A 21,709-nucleotide genomic window follows, 5' to 3' on the forward strand; every position below is an offset into this window, starting at 1 on the left:
TTCATGGTCTACCCCCCTTCCCCTCCCCTCTCGCTCGCAGTGGTTAAATTTACGTGCGAGGACTTACAAGCTGTGTGTGAAATAGTATAACCTGCTCGTGAGCATGCTCGCCCTTTTTGACATAAATGTATCGTGGTCTTCTTCGCTTTTTTTGGATCGGGGCTCTTTAACGGAATATGTTCTCTGGCTGGAGTAAGTCATGGAGCATTTCTTCCTCCTCCATTAAGGCAATATCATCATCATCATCACACGCTTGTTGGAGAGCGGCTAAAGAGTAGCTGTGTTCTTTGCTAGCATCTCGACATCTCGTTGGTTTGTTGGCGTGGAATAAGGCAGTAATGAAAAGTTCAGCTGTTTCCTTGAATCATAAATATATCACTGGAGGCCAAAGTCGTTTTCTGTGGTTGTTGACTGTCAGTTTTAGCTAATATAAGGTTTTTTTTAAAGTCAGGAATCGGAGCCTGCAGACAGTTTACCGCTTACTCCGCCATCTTCCCGGAAGTCTCCAAGTCTCTTATAGATCTGTCCTTGGTCCTACGGATTTCTTACAATTTACTAATAAACTACATGATTAGGGTCACGAGTTGATGTAAGTGAAGTAAAATTAAAAAATTAAGCATTTGCTTGATAATAAGCATACACTTTCATGCTTATAGCCTGTTTTACTTTAGTTGATTCAAAGGCTTTGCATTCTGTTGTTCTTTTTGCTTTTCTATTAGTCTAAAGGTAATGCTTCTTATTAATCAATGGTACAATGCCAATCTTTGCATATGTTGGCATATGTTTATTCTGTGTACAGCACAGAAAATAGGAAACACATTTGTATTTAATTGTATATCAAGGCTTACGGATAACACATCATGAAAAAGCTTCTTTCTACAAAAAAGTTAATGACATAGTATTTAAGTTTATATTTTAAAGGTAATTTCTTTACCTGTGGTTCTGAATCTAAATTTAATTGTCTGTCACAGATATTGAATGACTGTATAATAAAATATATTTTCATTTTCCAACTCTTGATTGAACTCATGTTTGTTCGCTGGGATTTGGGCTTCCTATAATGATGTGACCAAAACTCTGTTTAAAGTATACCAGCAAATATAGTGTTAGTGTGCAAAGAATGGTATAAACAAAATGTTTTTTAGTGGTTTTTATTCCAACAGATATCTGGACAAAGATTTTGTTCTGGACCAGTAAAAGATGAACTAAAGTTGAACATTTTAATACTGGTATGAAAATATATGTATTGACTGAATAGACATGGTAACCACATGCTGTACAGTTACAATGTATACAATTACCACTGAATACCAATCTGAAACATGAGGCTACATATTGTATATCAAGACTAAACTAAAATATTAAGATTGAAAATCTACAGCTAAGCTGGTAATTTAACATGTCTATTTTGTAGTACTCTCCTGACAGTCATGTCCCCAAAGTCTACAGGTAACTGTGCTCTTGTAGAGCTACAGGGTGCACAAGTGGAGCAGAGAGCAGTCCTGCCAGGTGGTCTCGCTGGCCATGTCCCCTTCATACCCCCTCAGTTGGACGATTTTGTATTGGAAGGCAATAGAGGTGCCTCCAAAGTGAGACTGAGGTTTTGGTTGTATTGGGGGGGTTTCTTAGCCTTCTATGAATTGACCGTTCTGATGCCTAAATATAATAATTTACAGTGCTTGACACATTTATTAGACCACCTGTCATATTTGTCTCAAAGACCATCCAGAATCATGAAGTGCTTTAATGTGGACTCTTTCATTTTCAGTGAGCTCTCCACGTTTTACCATTTTGAACAGGAATGAGGGATTTCAAACTGAATTCACCTTTTTATACCAAAATTTGAGCCGGCTCACTGGGCTTCTCTGAGAAGTCAGAAATTAATCAAGCATAACACTCAACCACTAAAACTCATTTTTCTGTTCAGGAATACAAGTAAATAACTATAATTTGACATATTAATCAAGAAATATTAATGTGCTTTACAATTTTTTCAGTTCTATTGTAAATCTGTACATTTGAAAATTCATGGATAACAATAAGAATTATATTTTAGCATTAAAAATATCATTTGGGTTAAAGAGCTTCTACATATTGGTGTATTAACCGTTGCAGAAACATAAAAAATGATTTTGGTAATTACCAATGCTGTTAATTTAGGGCAGCTGTGGCATAAACCTTACTTTGGTTAGGGTTAGGGTGGTCTAATGAATTTGTTAAGCGCTGTATTTTGATTTCTTATTTAAAAATCACGAGAATCTAATATTGTCCTACTGTACTGCAAGTTTTCCTGCCCTGGAATGTCTGCTAAATTCAATATAATGATTTTTATGAGTATCTCTACTCAGAATGCAGAAAGAAAGTGCTCAGACCCTTCACTTCTTTCAATTTTATGCTGCAGCCTGATGCTATAGTCATTTAAATAATTATTATTTTTCTCTAATAAAGCTACAGACAGCACCCAATAAATGAAAATAAACTATCAACCTCAAAACCGGTAAAATCTTTTCAGTATTTAATGACTATTATAAGTAATATAAGCTGCAGATACCACACCCAGCATATCCTGGAACAAGAATAAGATCTGATCTCTGAGTCTAAAAGAAATCCCTGCATTTTGTGTTTTTTTTTCAAGAAAAGTGTTGTTGACTGATCAATTTTGAAATGTTTGAAAGAATTCAAATGCACAGAATTTTCTTTTTATATATGAATTTTATCTAATAAGAGAAAAACAATTTACTGAGGAATTTGAGAAGTTGCATTAGGGAACTTTCTTACATATTTTCCTTAACTTCAACAAAATAAGATTCAGCCTATCTAGAGACTCATCTTTCACCTGTTGTAAAGGACCACTTAATAAGTGTTGGTTTTCAATTTGTTTGTTTTTGTACGGGCTTTTAATTTGAAGGTAGGTCATGGTCAAACAGGATATATATAGAGACCAGCAGGTGGTCAGAGTGAACTGATTGAAGGAAAACTCATGCCGCTTAAGCAACCAGCTGGAAGGTGCACAAAGTATACCGTGTAATTTTTTAAATGTGTGGCAATCTGTGATTTTTTTCCTTGTGTATGTATAGTTGATGTAGCATTGCCCATTGTTCTAGGCCTGTAGGTTTGCCTGTGCATTTTGACTTGTTTGCCAACTTATTGAACACAAGTAATTAGGCCTTTTAATGTTTTGTATTCACTTGATTGATTATTTTATGTTTTCATTGTTGTTTTTAACAGATAGGCTAATTGTGTAAATGTAGCTTTTGTAAATTCTTTAATTGATTGGAAATATGACATTTTGCTTGGGTTATGTTTATTATTCAACTTTCTAAAGTCCTTTTTTAATTTGCTGTTTTTCATGGCTCTTATGGTGTGTTTTTGACTATTTGCACTGCTTTAAAGAAAATAAAAGATGTCTTAAACCATCAGTTTGAGAGTCTTCCATTGCTACAGCTGGGGATAATACACCTATTTCTACAGAAGCTGAAATTGAGGACGTCTGTATTGTCGATCAGTAATAGCTTCTGACTATGCAGAGGACGGATGTTGACAATTCTGATTGTGTTGTCTGATTCAGTACTAACTCCACACCTTTAGATATGACTAGCACAAAAGGGCCAAGGTTATTATTCGTAGTAACAGTAGAAATATGTAGATAAAGCAGTAGTATACTTGTATACAGTATAGAGGCCTGGACACGCCTGCAAGAAAACACTCCACAAGCTGCAACACGTTGAAAAATACATTTATTTGTACAACAAATGTTATGGGACATTAACAAAATCATACATTTAAGTTCAAGAATATTTGAAATCATAATGACTGCACAGTGATTGTTTGATTATCACATTATGTCACAATAAAAGTGAGAAACAATTAACAAGTCTGATGAGAACTGATGAGAACTTGAGTTAAAGTGAGGTGTAGGGTTATGACTAAATCAATAGAATTTGTTCTTATAGGTGGGTGACGTATAATGAGAATTCATGCGATACAGCAAATACATTTCAGTACAAAACACTGCAGCTTTTAATGTATGTTTGTATATGCAATAAATGTAGATTGTAATGAACATTAATACACTTCCAACATCACATAACAAACCACATTAGCATTCTGTATAGATGAGGTTAAGTCACTTTAAAAAAATGCTGTATTAAGTATTAGTTATCATTCATTTTAGACTTTAGTATTTCTAGGTGTTTCCTCTAATATCCCACTATGTTGTTTAATACAAAAGTTTCTCATTTCAACAACTTTACAAGGTGAACTTTTACTGATTAAAATTTTGGTAACACAGAAGTCCCATACCTGAAGACTGAACTGTGTCCAAATAACTGGCCCGCATGTTCACAAACAGTTAAATTTAGTAAAGAAAGGATAAGAATATTTAATTTTTTTAAACCTTTTTTTTTCTTGATAAGGTCTTCAGTTGAAAAAATCTTTGGAAATGGCCTCAACAAAGTTGGGTGCTGACATAAGGATCCCAATGGTGCAGAGGATAGTAAAGAGTGAGAAAGCCATCAGACAAAGCCTGTCAATAACAGATGCAGCAAATTTCCACTCGTTGCACACCGACTCATCCTCATCTTGGTCCCGGAAGCGTTTGGCAATGAAGCGCACCTCATCCAGGATCTTGGCCAGCTCTGGTTCCAGGCTGCCCACCGAGGAGGCATGAGCTGTGGGGAGAAGCATCTCTTCCTCACCTGCTCGAGCCACCAGCCGTCCACAGAGGACCCCAGAGTCGGGCGAGGTGGTGGCTGTGGAGTAGGGAATGTTCTCCAGACCTCGTACCCCGACGTAGAGCATGTTACCATTGGTGGACTGAGAGGCTGAGGCGCTGGCGTTGAGCTCCATGCTGGTCAGGCTGCTCCGTGGTGCCTTGTTGTGACAGGCTGGACGCACTCGCTCCTCACCTGGACGCTTCATACGCAGGAACCAGGCGCACCAGTTCAGCAGGAACACACGAGTCTTTGACATCAAACAACAATGAAAAGATGAAGAAGCTTTGAGTATCTTTGAGAGGAAACTTTAAAAATGGTATTTATGATACATAACCAACAACAACACAACACTTCAATATTCAAGTCTGGGACACTATATGGACAAAAGTATTTGGCCACACCTGCTAATTACTAAACTCAGTTGCTTAAATCAGACCTATTACCACATGTGTACAAAATCAGGTACCAAGCCATGCATCACAACTTTAGTGATACAAAATGAGTCGTTCTGAAGAGCTCAGTGTCTTCAAGTGTGGTACTGTGATGAATGCCACCTTTGCAAAAACACATTTCATGAAATTTGATCTGTGCTGCATATTCTCAAGTCAACTGTAAGTGATACTATTGGAAGGTTAAAGTGTTTAGGAACATCAACTTAGCCACAAAGAGGAAGAACACATACAATCAAAGAGCGTGGTCATAGACTGCTAAAGTGCATGTTGAGTATAAGTCAACAACACTCTGCTGATTCCATAGCTGAAGAGTTCTGAGCTTCCACTGGCATTATTGTAAGCAACAAACCTGTGCAGTTGCACTGCTTCTCTTTTTGGCAGTCGATTGGGCGAGTCTGGGTTTGGTGGATGCCAGGAGAAAGATACTTGCCTGACTGCATTGTGCCAACTGTGAAATTTGGAAGAGAATGGGGCTGTTTTTTCTCCAGTCTTAATGCTTCAGCAACAGTTTGGGGAAGGCCCTTTTCTATTCCAACATGACTGTTCACAAAGCAAGGACTAAGGGGGGGCTCTTTATTAACTTTCTATAAGGAAGAACATGTATTAAATACAAAATAATTAAAGTTCATGTTGGTGTGATGGTCAGGCGTCCGAATATTTTTGCCCATATAGTGTATGCCTAGTTTACCAAAGAAGTTTTCACTTCTCTATGAATCAGGTCAACTATTCAAACAATGCTCAGTTTGTGTTACAATCATGAAGTGTTAATTTTGAAAGTTTTAGGGTAGATCCCATTTCTGCCTCTTAACCCTTCCCCTTTTCTTGCGCGCCCATGTCAGGTGAAGGAGTATCCCAGTTCTCTTTTGAAGGGCTAGGGCTAAGGGCCAAGGGCTACAAAGCCGTTGAAACTAAGGGCCAATCCCATTTCTACCCCTTAACCCTTCCCCTTCATCTACTCCTTGCTCCTTGAAACAGAGTGGTAAGGGAAGGGGTGAAAACCTTACCTTAAGAAATAAGACGCCACTTGATTGCTGTTCCATTATCAAACACTGCTGATAAACAGCTGCATCATCAGAGGTGACACTAAAGCTTCAACCATCTCATTCATACCATGGATCTGTGTTGATCTTCTCAACTTATTTATACAGTTAATAGCCCTGGTTTACACATGTACACACTGTAAATAAAATAAACTCCAATCCCCAGTTGCTAAAGATTGGATATATGAGAAAACACAAACGCAGGGATTTATCATAGCCTGTAAGCAACTTTAAGACATATAATAAAATCTCCTCATGATATCACAATAAAGCAAACAGTTTGGGGTGTTGCTGGAGAAAAATAATCACAGAATCGCAATATAAGCCAGAAATAATTTGAAACAACACTCACCCACTTTGGCATCTTTCCCCCATCAGGGTCATGGTGGTGATACTGTAAGACCATAACTGTAGCAATTACTGAGAGACCAACAATCACCATGGTGGTGGCAAAGTACTCAGCTAGGTGAAGGAAAAAAGAGGACATGTTAAGAAAGTATGAAAGAAACTGATGGAGGGTACATCACAAGAAGAAACAGAGGACAAAATACAAAGGTTTCAGAACAAAGGAAAGAGAGAAAACCCTCACCCAGGAGAGAGTTAACCTCCCTCTCTCCTCTAACTCACATCTCTTTCCTCTCAAAATATTGTGACTCTGATCCCTAAATAAAAAAATCATACAATTTCCAGGCTGCTTAAACTCAGTTTCACCCGAATATAAGAAAACCTCTGATGAAAAATGACGGCAGAAATTTTCCCCTGTGTCTTCTCCCTCACTGATAGAAGCTGACATCCATAACGACATCTTTTTACTATAGCCCAGCTTACCTATTAGAGGCACCGAGTCTGATGTGGGAGGCATAATCTCTGCAACCAGCAGCATGAAGACAGTCAGGGAGAGCAGGACAGTGATGCCTGGAGGGAAGAGAAACACAGTGACCACTTTAATTCAAAACTACTTAGTGCAATGATAGTAATTAGATACTGGTACTGATGCCGAAATCTGCTACAAATCTGTTCAAGTGGACGTTGCATGGCAAATACACTTATGGAAAAGACTACAGGTGCTGTTAGACTGCAGGAAGTTTCCCCAGGAGCAAAACATGGAGCAAGTTATTTCCTGAATATGTTTTAAATTATCCCTTGTCTATTAAGCGTATTAGCGATTATGTTATGCTATTCTCCTGCAACAGAGAGCTGAAAATTAGTTGAGGGATAACTTCAAAGAGAAATGTTGCTTAGTTTGTGAGGTTTCATTGTCTCTCAGCAGGTATCTGTAAAATATCAGCGAGCAGATAATGGTTTGATGACCTTTGGAGTTGTTAATAATGAGCCACATTTCTTACAGCCACTGACCCTTAGAAAAAGTCACATCTGCAGTCAGCTGACCTTTATCTGACACACTGTGTCTTCATAATGATCATGACACATGTGGTCAGTTATCAAATATAATTCTCTATCCAAGAGAGATTATCAACATTAAAACCTTAAAGACAATCCTGCATACTCCAACATGTTGATCTTACTGGATAAATCTCAGTGTCTTTTACATGTATGTTGTACAAAACCACAACAGATTTCTGCATTTTGAGAAAGTTTAAGAAAAATTGGTTGACATTTCGGCTGCCGTTATTGTTCAATGCATTCCAGGAAGTCAGATGTCAGATCTTTGCATTGTTCTTCTTCCCATATTTTTCCAACTGCACTCATCTTGATCTAGATTACAGTAACCTTGTTGTCTTCACTAAAATTGCACTTGGGTTAAATTTAAAAGGTTTTGAGGATGAGTGTCTATAGGAAGAAGAAGAACTAAAACCATCTGGCATCACTACCAGACTGCACTAATGCCAACCATGACGACTGTAGACGTGTCAGTACATGACTTTTGTCGTTTTTGAAAAGAAAACAACTAGATGCTGTTCTTTCTTCTTCTTTTAACGAAGAAATGTCATCAAGTTCTGAAAAACTTTAAAACTGGTGCTTTAGCAGCATCTATGCTAAAGTCTTCCGCCATAAATGCACCGGCTTCTTTCTGCTGCTTGCACACATCATGAGTCTGCCGCGCCTGAAAGCACTGCCCCTCGTCGCTGATTGGTCCTGTCACTTTCTAACCGGGCCCAAACCGTTCAGACGGGAGCTTTGCAAGACGGATTTGCCAGTGAGAATCACGGAAACGGGCAAATCCATCCAACGAGAGGATGTAGGCTGCCATTTTCCCCTTAAATAGAACCTGTCCGACAAAGTGGAGTGGGCTGAAAGATCTCAAAAAGCAACACATCATGGGGCCATCTAAAGAAATTAAAGAACAGATGAGAAACAAAGTCACTGACATCTGTTAGTCTGGAAAGGATTACAAAGCCAATTCTAAGACTTTGGGATTTCAGCTCACCACAGTGAGAGGCATTATCCACAAATGGAGAAAACTTGGAACAGTGCTGAACCTTCCCAGGAGTGGCTGCCCTAACAAAATTTCTCCAAGAGTGCATCAAAAACTCATCCAGGAGGTCAAAAAAGAACCCAAGTCAAAATCTTAAGACCTGCAGGCCTCACTTCACTCAGTTAAGGTTAGTGGTCATGATTCAAAAATAAGAAAGACATTGGGCAAAAATGGCATCATGGGAGAGCTCCAAGACATCCCAATGATCTCCAAGACTTGGAAGGTGTGCGTCCCATTACATCTGGTGTAAAACTGACACAGCGTTTCATCAAAAGAACATTATACAAACAGTAAAACATGGTGGTGGCAGTTTGATGGTCTGGACCAGGATCATGACCACTTGCTATAACTGATGGAACCATGAATTCTGCTCTCTACCAGAAAATCCTGGAGAAGAATGTCAGGCCATCAGTTCATGACCTCATGCTCAAGTACACTTGGGTTATACAGCAGGACAATGATCCGAAACACCAGCAAGTCCACCTCTGAATGGCTTAAAAAAATGAAGGTTTTGGAGTGGCCTAGTCAAAGTCTGGACTTAAGTTCAATGCTGTGGCATGACCTTAAACAGGCCGTTCATGATGGAAAATCTGAGCGGGGTCTGGCTGCAGACTGTCAAACTCAAACGGCCCTCCAACAGACCGCTTATGTGAGATGCCGCATACCTCAGTGGAAAGCTAAGTACTGGTAATAGAAGAAGAAGAAGACGGAAGCGAATGCCAACCACATATAACACCAACGAAGAAAAAGAGTAAGTGACGTCATTAGTCATAGACTATTTCACATGTAACGGTTCTAACAAACAGCACACCACAGACGCAAAACAAAGGCTTTGACTGTCTAACTCATTACAAATAGATGTATAGCTAAAACACTTAATCTAGAAGTGTAACCTGGTTTTATTTTGAAAGGTTTGTGTCAATTTCAGCCCTGACAGTGGCAGATTTACAGCAGAAGTTTAAACCGATTTAATTTTTGGAAGTTTTACTATGTATTTACGTTCTGAGATGCACTTTGTCTCAGATGTGTGGTCTGTGAGTCATAGATGAGCTGTCAGAGATGAGCGATGAGCGGTCTGCAGCCAGATTGTCTTGAAAAATCCTCCAATGTGGCTAAATAAAAACAATCCTGAAAAGAAAAGTGGGCCAAAATTCCTCTATTTTCCTCTATTCATGTTGCGGCCAAGAATGGAACGACCAGGTATTAGGTTTAGGAGCGATAACCTTTTCATATAGGGCTAGGTAGGCTTGGAAGATTTTTTACCCTTTACAAATGAAGTCATTGTTTTTAGCAGCACTGTAAAATTAACCTTATGAGGTCATTATGTCTTAATATGAAGGGTTTCTTTAAAAACACCCTATTTTTCAACCTTGTTTCAACAACACAGACAGAACATTCCTGGTATAATTTTTCCCAAGATGTTCAGTCTAAAAGAGTTTTATAACATCTTTTGACCAGCTCAAGGAACTCTGCATTGTACAAAACAAAGCCTGAGTTTCTCATTTTAAAAAGCAGGCACTTCACAGCAAGCACACTTTAAGACAAAACTTATCAAGAAAGGTATTCAACGATTTCCATTTATCACTCTAATGAATGCAGGGTTGGGGTATGCAGGGAATGCAGAGCTAAAGTATTTAGAAAATCTTATTTTTTCCTGTATGCATAGCTTTGAAGTGACGCTACATTCTGTTCTTTCCATGAAATATGTCAATAAAAACAAGACCTGAGATGATTCAACCTCAATAACTCTTGGTTTGTGTTGATTTTGGTGCCCCCTATGGACGAGGTGGTAACTCTAATTTCTTTGCTGACTTTGCCCTTTGCACGTAATGGTGGAATACATAAAGAAAAGGCTGTTTCTTCAGTGTGGAGTAAATCACGTAGTCCAACACCCACCTCCACTGCAGACAGACCAGAAATGTTTATTCACTGCATTTATGCATCCTCTTTATTCTTGTAGTCTTGTCTGCTTTCTTAGGTCACAGAGAGGCCTCAGCGTATTTCAAAACCAGATAGAACTCCTGACAGAGGTTCTAAGGTTCCATTAGAACCGAAAGGCTTGTATTCAACAAAGCTCGTCTAGGGGCCGACACAAAAACATGTCTGAAAAGAATGTCAGAAGAGAAAGAAGACTGTCATTCAAAGTTGATTTTATTCATACCAGCCTTTTGCAGAAACATTATTTTTGGTAACAGTTGTTTTCAGTTTCAACTCTTAAAGAGACTTAAAGCTGACCTCAGGTTCACAAACAGAGATGTTCTCTTCTTTGTTTGCAGGTTATATGTAAATCATGGTGTCTTTGACAGCTTCCTTTAACTTCCTCCGGTCCACATGAAAGCAGGAGGCTAGAAAACAGCAACCACTGTTTCCTTTTGCAGCTTGAGTTTCACTTTAAATGCTAAAATTTCATTTTAAATTCAAAGATTCAGCATAACTTCTGTCTCAATGCAAAACCAGATATCACTTAGAAACCACAATAGAAAGTATGCTTTTGATTTTTGGTTTGTATTAAATTGACGCTTTTATTTACTTATTCTTTTTAAAGATTTATTTCGGGGCTTTCATGCCTTTAATCAGACAGAATGGTGGCTAGGACATCAGCCTCTGCACATGGTATGCACAGTTATAACTGCAAGGCTACCAGCACCTAGTTTTTATGTCTTAATTGTTAAGAGAGATGGGGGGCAGTGGTGGTTCAAGGTATATAAAGGTAATAGAAAAAAAGGTGTCAGCACTCAAAAAATGTCCTTTTAGGTAGTTTATTCAAGGCACAGTGTGGTACAACAGACGTGTTTCGACTCAGTCTTCTTCAGTGTTGTGCACAACGAAAAAGATACTTTTTAGTGATTGGTTAAAGTAAGAGAATACGTCATATCTGCGACAATATTTTGGTTAGTTTGGACGTAAATCTCTGCTAGTTAAGATCAACCTTACAGCTCTAAGTAGTTTCAGCGTAGGGTTTAATGTGGACTTTACACCATAACTTAAGGCACAACTTACACATAGCTGGTGCAACAGGGTACAGATCCTCCTCTCAGCTGGAGAGCTATGTCTATTAAGCCACATCTATTTCCTGAGAGGGGTGGAGTCAGGTGCAGGGTCAGACAGCTCATTAACATTTAAAGCCACAGACAGAAACAGCTTGTTCTGAGCAGGGCTGAAACAGAGGGGTTTTTAGACAAAAAATCCAATACTGGATGTTTTTTCTGCAGCAAACTTCACAGGCATGTTTTGGGGACATCTGAGACCAAAATGTCTTAAAGAGGTAAAATATGTGACCTTTAAGGGTATCATTTCAGCAGTACATCTTCAGCAGATCAGCAGATGGTTGCCAAGTTAAAGGAAGTTCTTTCTTTCCACTGAAATTTAAAATTTAAGTGCTGAGCTCATGGTGGATTAATGATGGGTCCTTGTAAAACATTAAACCAATAGTATGTTGTACAACTGCCCTCTTTGTAAAAGTTTCTTGAGAAAATGTGTGTCATGACTTGGTACTTTAAAATAAAGACTGATTGACTGAATGTGAAGCACATTGAGTAGAACTCTGGTGGAAATGTGCTCTGTGAATAAATACAGACCTGAATAGAGTTGAACCTACGGCTGATGATTACTAAGGCAGCACATAACCTATTGAAGTAAAAGGCCACAATGTAGTATGTTATTGTGTTGATTCGTTTCACAAATCACAATTATTGTGACAGCATGATTTTCATTCAGATGAAATCTGTGAATAAATGCTGCCATGAAACACATTTCCCAGTACATACTCACCATTTTCATGAAATAACGTCCACACGAGGCTGTGCTGATATACTGACTTGATAAACTGGATTTGTGAGAAAACATGCAGCAACACACACTCTAACAAGCTCACGTACACATACAGGCATGATTTAAATAGGGATTATAATTCATAACAACAGCCTTCATCTATAAAACTCATCAAAGCATTGAAGATAGGGAGCATTAACATCCTAATATGATTCTCATCAGAACTTATTCTGTCTTTGTCTTTGAGCTCTCAGAACATCAGAAGGAATGCACACATCTGGGATAGACACGCTCACACATCTGGCTCTGGCACATAAAGCTCTGTTTGCCTAATGAAGGATTCCAGCTGCACAGCAAGACTCTGATGATTTGAAGAGAGCACAAACTGCATAAATCAAAGCCCCAACTTCCCCCACCCACTCCTACATGTAGCACACACATACCTCCACCAATCGCCTGCTGATACCGTCTACACCAAGTCTGAGTAATTTATGCATGAAATGGGCTCCAACATTCAAGTCAGCTGTGACAACTGAGATAAGATTAAAACCGTTTTCTCGGTCTACTGACAGTTAAGTCAGACACTCAGAGCTGATCATGAGAAATCTTCACAGAGCCACAGAGGAAGTGGATTAATGAAAAACCATTGTTACTCAAAGAATAACTCATTACCCACGAGGCTAATGGGGCAGGATATAAATTTATGATGAAAAACTGCAGAATGGTAAAAAGCCACTCGGGGTATAAAAGATGTCTTTTGATTATGATCCTGTTATTTCCAGCTTTACTTGTTAAGCTGTATTACATGTATCTGACTCCTCTCAATTTGCATAAATCACAGCCAAATTAACAGTTGCACATACAGTCATAATAGTAAATCATCAATATATCTGCATGCACATGGTAAGTGGTGTAGTGGTGCCTGGAGAAGTGGAGATACTTGTCCATATTTTAAGTATCAATTCAGCAAAGAATTTACCTTGCAAAGCAGATGGATTTGCCCAATTCCTTGTTTCTCACTGGCGAATCTATCTTGCAAAGCCCCTATCTGAACCGTTTGGCCCCAGTTAGAAAGTGACAGGACCAATCAGTGACGAGGGGCAGTACTTTGGGCACAGCGCAGTTGTGACGTAAACAAGCAGCAACAAGAGACTGGTGATGTTACGGCAGAAGACACTAGTGTGGATGCTGCTAAGGCACCAGTTTTATCAGAACTTAATGACATTTCTTTGTTAAAAGAAGAACAAAGAACACAGATGAGTTGCTTTCTTTTCAACAACAACAAAAGTCGTGTACTGACATGTCTTTAGTCGTCATAATTAGCTTTATTCCTCTGTAGCTGTGCACACGCACCTTGGTCGCGACTACGTCACGTGTTTTGTTGCTCTGATTGGCCCGTAAAGATGTGACAGACAGAACGTTCCTCCAGTCGCACTCCAAGTTTTTTTCAAATCTTCTGCCCTTTCCCAAATGCTTAGTACTGAAGGTTTTCAGATGGATGTGTGAAACACATCTATCTGGTGTGTCAGGTTAGCAAAGAATAGCCTATTTGCATTTCAAACAAAGAAATGTAAAACCATGCATTTACACCCAAACACAGTCATAATGTTTTTTGCATCATCATAACATCATAACATCATCAACAACAAATTTCCTATACATTTTTTTTTTTTTTACAACTGTATTTCATGTACATCCATCCATCCATTTTCTATACCTCTTATCCTATTGGGGGTCGCACAGGGGCTGGAGCCTATCCCTGCCGTCATTGGGCGAGAGGCAGGGTACACCCTAGACTGGTCGCCAACCAATCACAGGGCTGACATATAGAGACAAAAAAAACAGCCACGCTGATACTCACACCTATCAGTCAGCACGGTTGTAGTAAGGATTTAAATGGGAATGGGTATTACTTGACTGAGGACTTTTCCTTCCTGTTGGCCACAAGTATCTTAGGTTTACCTGAAAGAATTTCAACATTGGCATGTGGCTCTTTACCCGCATGTCTCTTCCCCTATCTGTCCACTGTCCTCCATTATAAAAATGAAGGCATAAGCCAAAAATGTATCTTTTAAAAGAATGGTGGGTAGGGATCCATAATTGGATCACAAAGCTGTGTTCAGAAGGTCCTGAAAGTACTAGGGAAAACAACTGTGGCAGAAAGTCAATGAAGTATAGATCACCTGAGCAGACAAGTATACATATGCTATGAGACATGATACAAACGGAATCAATACGATGCAATATGATGCATAATGTTACGTTACAATACGATGTGACAAACGGTCCCCATTTGGGAAGTTCATCTTGTACTCAAAGTGCAGCACAAGTTTCCTGCCTCAACAGAAACAAAGGCAATCATCATGTCAACAGAAAAGCACATACCACTGCAAGCACGAAAAACACAGGAACATCCAAGGTACATCTATCCTATTTTACTCCACTTTACCATAATAACAAATACAGCTTTTTTCTAGATGACCGTACGAAGTAGCTGAGATTTTACATTAGGGGGCGAGAAGTGATTTCCACATCGAGAAATACTACCAAAAAGCCATGTTTTGGGATGTTTACAACTATGCCAACACTCAAAGTGCAAAAATAAAAAATTTTCAGCTACCTTTGTATCCTGAAAGCAGTGAAATATTCAGGCAAAAATCAAAAGTTCTAAAAGTTCACGGAGAGTTAGAAGCATGTGGTGCAGTCTTCCTCCACTGGTTATAGTGACAGAATGTGAGAAAGAGCAGTAGGAACTCATAGTTTTTAAAGAACATCTGCCCCCTCCCAGTAAATTAGAAGGAGACATGACCACAGCTGGAGACAATTAAACGGGTCAGTTGTGTAAAGACTTTTCAAAACATGGTTGTAACAGGAATTGAGCAACTCCTCTGAGTTTTAAAGAAAGCTGGAAAATAAATTAAGGACGCTGAGGACCTTTGTGTGATAACCTAAACATGCTGTCACATTCCAATGCACTGACAGCAGCAGGGAGTACACTGTGTGAAATTTATGTGTCACTTTGTTTGGATGAAAAGTTAAAATAAGAGGTGTACTACAGATCAATGATGTGCAGGAAGTCAGTCCACACCACACAACAGAAGATTAAAACCTGTCTACAGTGCTGTAGATATCACTGAAATCTCTGGAGGTAAGATTGTGTTTAAATATTGTTTCAAAAAGTCAGCTAGCTACAAAGCTACAAAGCCTGACACCTCGGAAAACTTGTAAACATATTTAATGATATTTCTCAATGCACCTGTTATTTACTGTTTCATATCAATTGGATTAACATTTTTGGATTGCAGTAATTTAAACTTTACTTTTGACGCTATGATGATTATATGACTGGAAATTTTTGTCCCTAAGGTGAAATTTTCATTTTGACTGAAGTCCACACAGGCTGTACTTCATAAAAACTCCTCAAAGACATAAATATGTAAACTACATGGACAAATGTATTCTGCTGCCTGACCATTACACCAGCGGAGCCTGTAATGACATTGTATTCAAATACATGTACTTTAATTTCAAGTTGGCTCCTGTTTGCAGCTATAACAGCCTCCACTCTTCCTTGAAGGCTTTCCACAAGATTTTGGAGTATTTTTGTAGGAATTTGTATCCATTCATTCTGTAGAGTTTTTATGTGGTCAGGTAATGATGTTGGACCAGAAATCCAGGCTCATAATCTCCATTCCAGTTCATCCCAAAGGTGCTTGATGGGATTGAGGTCAGGGCTCTGTGCGGGCCAGTCAAACTCATCAAATCATGTCTTTATAGTCCTTGCTATGCGCACAGGGGCACAGTCATGTTGGAATAGAAAAGGGCCTTACACAAACTGTTGCTACAGAGTTGGAAGCATAGCATTGTCCAAAAAGTCTTGGTGTGCTGAAGCTGTACGATTGTCCCTTGCTGGAGATAAGAGGCCTAGCCCAAACTCTTAAAAACAGGCCCATACCATTAGCCCTCCACCAAATGCATAGTTGGCACAAAGCAGTCAGACAGGCAACGTTTTCCCGGCATCCACCAAATCCAGACTTGCCAATTTGACTTACAAACATGGAAGTGTGATTCATCACTCCACAGGACATGTTTCCAATGCTCCACAGTCATGTGTCAGTGTGCTTTCACCACTCTATCTGACACTTGGGGTGGGAGAAAAATCAATACAGCATAGTATTGTGATATTTTGTCCGGTGATATATCGTACTTTCTCATCCGCCAAGTATCTTTTTTTTTTTTTTCCAAATGCAAGCAGGCCACAAAAGGGATGGACATGACACGAGGTTTGCAAGAAGTGCTACATGAAATAAAATACTGCGGAAATACGACAAACATGAGGGCAAGACTGATGCTTAATCAGCTAAACAGTTGAAAAATGGTATATATCGCGATATAAAGCAGCATATGGTATCGCAATACTCAAAGTATTGCAAAATGTTTAGAATCGCAATAATATCGAATCGTGACCCAAGTATCGTGATATCATATCATGGGGCCACTAGTGATTCCCACCCCTAGTGACTACCTGTTCTGTGATTTTACATGGTATTCTACTTCGTGGCTGAGCTGCTGTTGTTCCTAAACACTTCCAGTTTTTAATAATATCACTTACAATTGACTGTGGAATATCAAGAAGTATCACAAACCGCCTTATTGCAAAGGTGGCCTTTTAATCACAGTACCATGTTTGAAGTCACTGAGCTCTTCAGAATGACCCATTTTGTATCGCAAAGGTAGACTGTATGTATAGGTGCTTGATTTTAGACACCTGTGGCAACTGGTCTAATTGAAACACCTGAATTCAATAATCAATAGGTGTGGCCAGATACTTTTGTCCAAATAGTTTTCAAGTAATACATAACTCTCATGAATTTCATCATGATTGACAGGCTGTAAGATATGAGGAACAAGTCCTAAAGTTCATGATATAATATGGCAGCAATGCCTACAGCTAATATAACATTTTGATGATGCTTTGAAAGTACTGTGTTATAAATCCATGCATGCCAGCAAAGCTGACTGGATGAACTGAACTGGGATCTTTTTGTTATATTCTCATGGACTTGTGGTTGTTCTTGAATTAAAAATAGGTGCATGTGTTTTGGGATGTCTATCAAAATGTTAGCTTTGATCCAGATCCAGATCACACAGAATAAAACAAGTTAAAGAGCTTTGGTGGAAATGTCTCAAGGGTTCCTCTGGCTGCTTTTATCCAAACTCTGAAGGACTCCCTTTTCTACCTACTTTATACTTTGAAGAGTGTAAAAATATAATAAAACTGTTCAAAAGAAATACAATAAAGTTCACTACAAGAAAAAACAACCTTGGGTAATCGAACCTTCTGTCACAAAGTTCTAATAACTACTAAAAATAAAAACTAAACAAAAGCTGCAAAAGCATTTTCAGCAATTCAGCTAAAACATCTTTACCTAAAAAACTGATGTGTTCTTTAGTCAAATGTCTGTGACTCTTAAACAGCTGTGCCTTACACAACTCAGGAACTTAGGGTAAATGGGAAAAGAGGGATTTTCTTGACATTCAACCTTATCTCCATCTATCCTTTTTAAGTACATAATGTGAAAAACAGCTGCAGTTGTTGCTTACGATTTCTGCTCCCTGGGGCACAATTCAGTGCAGCTGCAGAAATCTGCTAAGTCCCGGTGCAGTCATTTGAAGTGTAATATACTCCGGGAGGGAGAAGAGTACAAGCCACAGGCTATGCCTGCTTCATTTCCAGTCTCTGCCTTTACTTCTATTGCAAACTAGCAGCAAAACTATCTTACAAATTGCAAAAATGGCATCCTGAAATTTGACTGCAAAGATTCTCATGGTCAAGGACACATTTTAGAGTCATGTGTCCGTCTCTGATGTTCTTTAAGACGAGTATAAAGCTCAAGTGGATCAAGGCTGAAGCTGCCTGCACACACTGTAACCTGAATATTTATTTGCACACTGCCTGTTTGACTCCATAAGCAGAAAAAAGGAGCTGTCTCAGTCGGTACACCACATATTGACATACCAATTACATTAGCAAAGAACAGATACGGAAACACCAACACTGATTGCACAGCTGAATAAATGTAGAATAAACTCTTTTTTCCTGTGTTAATGTTGTCAGCTACTTGGAGTAAGTCTAAGTCTTTGGACAAAATTGAGGAATAGTTTTAGTCTCATTTTAGTCATTTTTGACATTTAACATCTTAGTCCAGTTGTACTCAATAAGAAAAAAATTGTGCAACTCATTATCTTAGTAAAAAATGTCTCTATTCAAAGTAAAATAACTGAAAAATCCCAAATTAAAATAGAATACTCATATAAGTGCTAAGTACTATCTGAAAATCCCAAATTATAGTAATGTGTATAACTTTTAGGCATGTAGGGTACAAAAGGATTCATCACAGGCTGGATGTGCTACAGCCTCAGGCTGGAGAGGAAGGCCAGAGTGTCAACACCCAAGTGACACACAGCAGCCAAGGTCAAGCTCGACGGCATCTTTATTTTCTGAACCTTTTCACCCCCGGTAATATGCCCAGAGATCGCAGGCAGTTTCGGGCCCTTGGGACCTCCACAGCACGACCAGGGGCTTGTGGCAACCTCACTGCACACCTGGACAGTGCCCTAAGCCAGTGGTTCCAAACCTTTTTTCTTTTGAGCCCCCCAGGACTGACACAGAAAAAAACATACTGATACTTTGTGGCCAAAATTAACAGAAGTTTTAATTATTTTTTGTGTAAATCCAAACAAAGTAGCCCTAAACAAAGATTCATTTACCTGAAAAACATTGTATGAATTATTCACAAGTTTTATACCACAATTTCTTTTAATATGTACAAATCTGGTTTTAACAACCTCAGGGCAGACAGAGTGTCCCCCCTGAGATCTCTGCCGCCCCCCCTAAGGGGGTCCCAGACCCCAGGTTGGGAACCAAGGCCCTAGGCCATTCTCACTTGCTACATCCACCCCTAACTCTGCCCTAAAGGTGAGGATTTTGTTTTTTACAGCAGATTATTTCCTCACGCCTCTGTTAGTATGCAAGGAGATAGAGAGCACGGCCTAGGATGTGTAAATCCTTACTGCCAATGGTGTCTGTTCATTGGGTCAATCATTGGCTCAAATATGCCTTAAAGTTTTGCACAGTACTGTACCTTGAATGAAGGACTTTTACATGCTTATGTTTACAGGTGGGATGATTTGCAGCTTAATGCATTCATTTTAGAATGCTGCAGGGAATTTATGGTTGGATCAGACATGACTGTGTTTGACTTTGCGATAGCCTCTTAGATTTATTTTGAATGCTTACATTATTTTGCTTTGCACACAGAAACAGAATTGTTTCACAAAACTCAAAATCTACCAGGGCCAAAATTACTAACCCCCTTAAGAACTGACCCTTTTGTTGAGCCATTGCACAATCCGCTGTTATGCAATGATGAGCTTTAACTTTGTAACACCCAAAGCTTGCAAAATCAAGTTAAAGCTGAAGGCTATCTTTACATCTACCCACAGTATAAATACTTAAGTAAGGGTTTGGGCTGTCACCAGAGAAAGGACCATAGGAAAAACATAAGAAATTAATGCAGACTTGAGAAAAAGAATTGTTAATGCTCACAAAGCAGAGGGATATACAAAGTTATTACAACATTTTAAAGTGTCAAGAACTGTTGTGAAAAGTATCATGAAGAAATTCAAAGAGAGCCACACAGTACAGAAGAAGCCCTGCCGAGCTAGAAAGATTTCAAAGACTCTGGAAAGAAAACTAGTGAGAGATGTGTCTAAAGACCCCAGAAAAACTGCCAAAACACTTGTGAAGGACTAAGCCAAGTCAGGAATCGTAGTCTCAAAGAAGACCATCACTAGAGCCCTGAGCAGGAATGGACTGAGAGGTTGCAGATCAAGAGAAATTGCACTTCTGCAGAAGAGACACCTCTAAGTCATGCTAAGGACAACCTGGAGAAAGATTCTGATGCTGTAAGCGTGTCCCTTGGTCAGATGAGACCAAACTAGAGCTCTTTGGCCATAGAGACAATACAAGTTTGCTTTTTTGTCCTTAAGTGTGTCTCAAGTTTCTCAAATGATGCATCCTCAGTTGAACCAGAGATAGTTTCTGACCTGCTATGGTAAGGATTGTCCCAAAGCCCCTAAAGCTGCTCTGAGGAAAGAGGATTGTGAAGAGAAGATGGAGATCTGAGGAGTGATACAAGAAGCATATACGAGAGCAGGTGTAGTGATAAAATACATGTTATTTAAGAGTGCACTTGTTATCTTTTTACAAACTTTTTCAACACTGTCCAGTTGGACTAAACAGACTTTATCCACCCCCAGTGTTTAAAGACACAAAAGGCTGAATGGTGTTGGCTGACTGTGTTTAAGTGACCCAATAATAAGATTTGCATTTCAATATGAGGTAACTGATGTGGCTGTAAGAGCATCTTGGCTTTGTGCTAAATCTTTTCTCTCTAACTTTGAAGCTGCTTGATGTAGCGCCTGAAAAACAAGATCCAATCTTGCCAGCTTGGTTAGCTGAAGTTGAGACTTGCTGACAGTGTTTAGTGATGGAAATGAGGAGAGTGGCATTGCATTAATCTGTGTTTTGTACCATCTGACAAATGCTTGGAGCGTAAAATCAGTGCAGCTTTCATTAGGAGGGTTGGTCAATTCTTGTCTTTCTGTATGTGCGTAAGTGTTTGTGTTCTTCACCTAGAGAGATCTTCTCCCCAGAGTCAGCTGGCAGCAGAAAGACGAGCAGAGCCAGAATGGAGATCAGCACACAGGGGATAAGGAGGTTGAGGCCGTAGTAGAGGGTCCGTCTCCTCATCACCACAGTGAAGGTGATGTCAGGGTAAGGCTCCTCACAGCAATCATATTTGCGCTCGTTCCTCTGACCTGGAACCTCTGTGGGACAAAAAAAAAAGTTTTTCCTGGAAAATGAGGGAAAACGATACAAGAATCAATCATTTTATTGGCCCAGTGGAACAACAGCATCTTCAATCTTTGTCAACATTCACACCGCTGCAGCAACCCTGTGTTATTTGTGTTTTGCAAGTTTAAGTATGTTTTAATTTATCATGTAACTGTTAAAATGAGCCTGTTGTATGATTTAGAGATATCAGACTGATTAATAAAGACAAACTCCATCTGCTGTAATGTTAACTGACTATTCAGTGTACCTAGCAGAGGCAGAGTAATACACTCAGTAAAAGGCTACAGTATTTTGGATTATAAAATCCTGTTTAGACAATGCATTAACAGGGATTTATATCCATGGTTATACCCAGTGGTGATCCTTAATGCTTT

The 21,709-nt window shown here is 39.1% G+C and overlaps 1 protein-coding gene across 1 annotated transcript in view; it reads right to left on the bottom strand.

Annotated features, from left to right (window-relative positions):
• Window positions 1-3,719: 3,719 nt before the first annotated feature.
• chrna7a (cholinergic receptor, nicotinic, alpha 7a (neuronal)) overlaps window positions 3,720-21,709 on the bottom strand; it is a 42,007-nt gene continuing 24,017 nt past the window's right edge. Inside the window, exons 7-10 of the mRNA XM_041788273.1 lie at window positions 21,113-21,307; window positions 7,036-7,122; window positions 6,560-6,669; window positions 3,720-4,962 (exon numbers count right to left, since the gene is read on the bottom strand). Coding sequence (XP_041644207.1) covers window positions 4,420-4,962; window positions 6,560-6,669; window positions 7,036-7,122; window positions 21,113-21,307 — 935 coding nt within the window. The 3' untranslated portion in view covers window positions 3,720-4,419. The remainder of the gene's footprint in view (window positions 4,963-6,559; window positions 6,670-7,035; window positions 7,123-21,112; window positions 21,308-21,709) is intronic.

The sequence above is a fragment of the Cheilinus undulatus genome, linkage group 1, assembly GCF_018320785.1.
Source record: "Cheilinus undulatus linkage group 1, ASM1832078v1, whole genome shotgun sequence".
In the NCBI taxonomy this organism is placed as follows: Eukaryota; Metazoa; Chordata; class Actinopteri; order Labriformes; family Labridae; genus Cheilinus; species Cheilinus undulatus.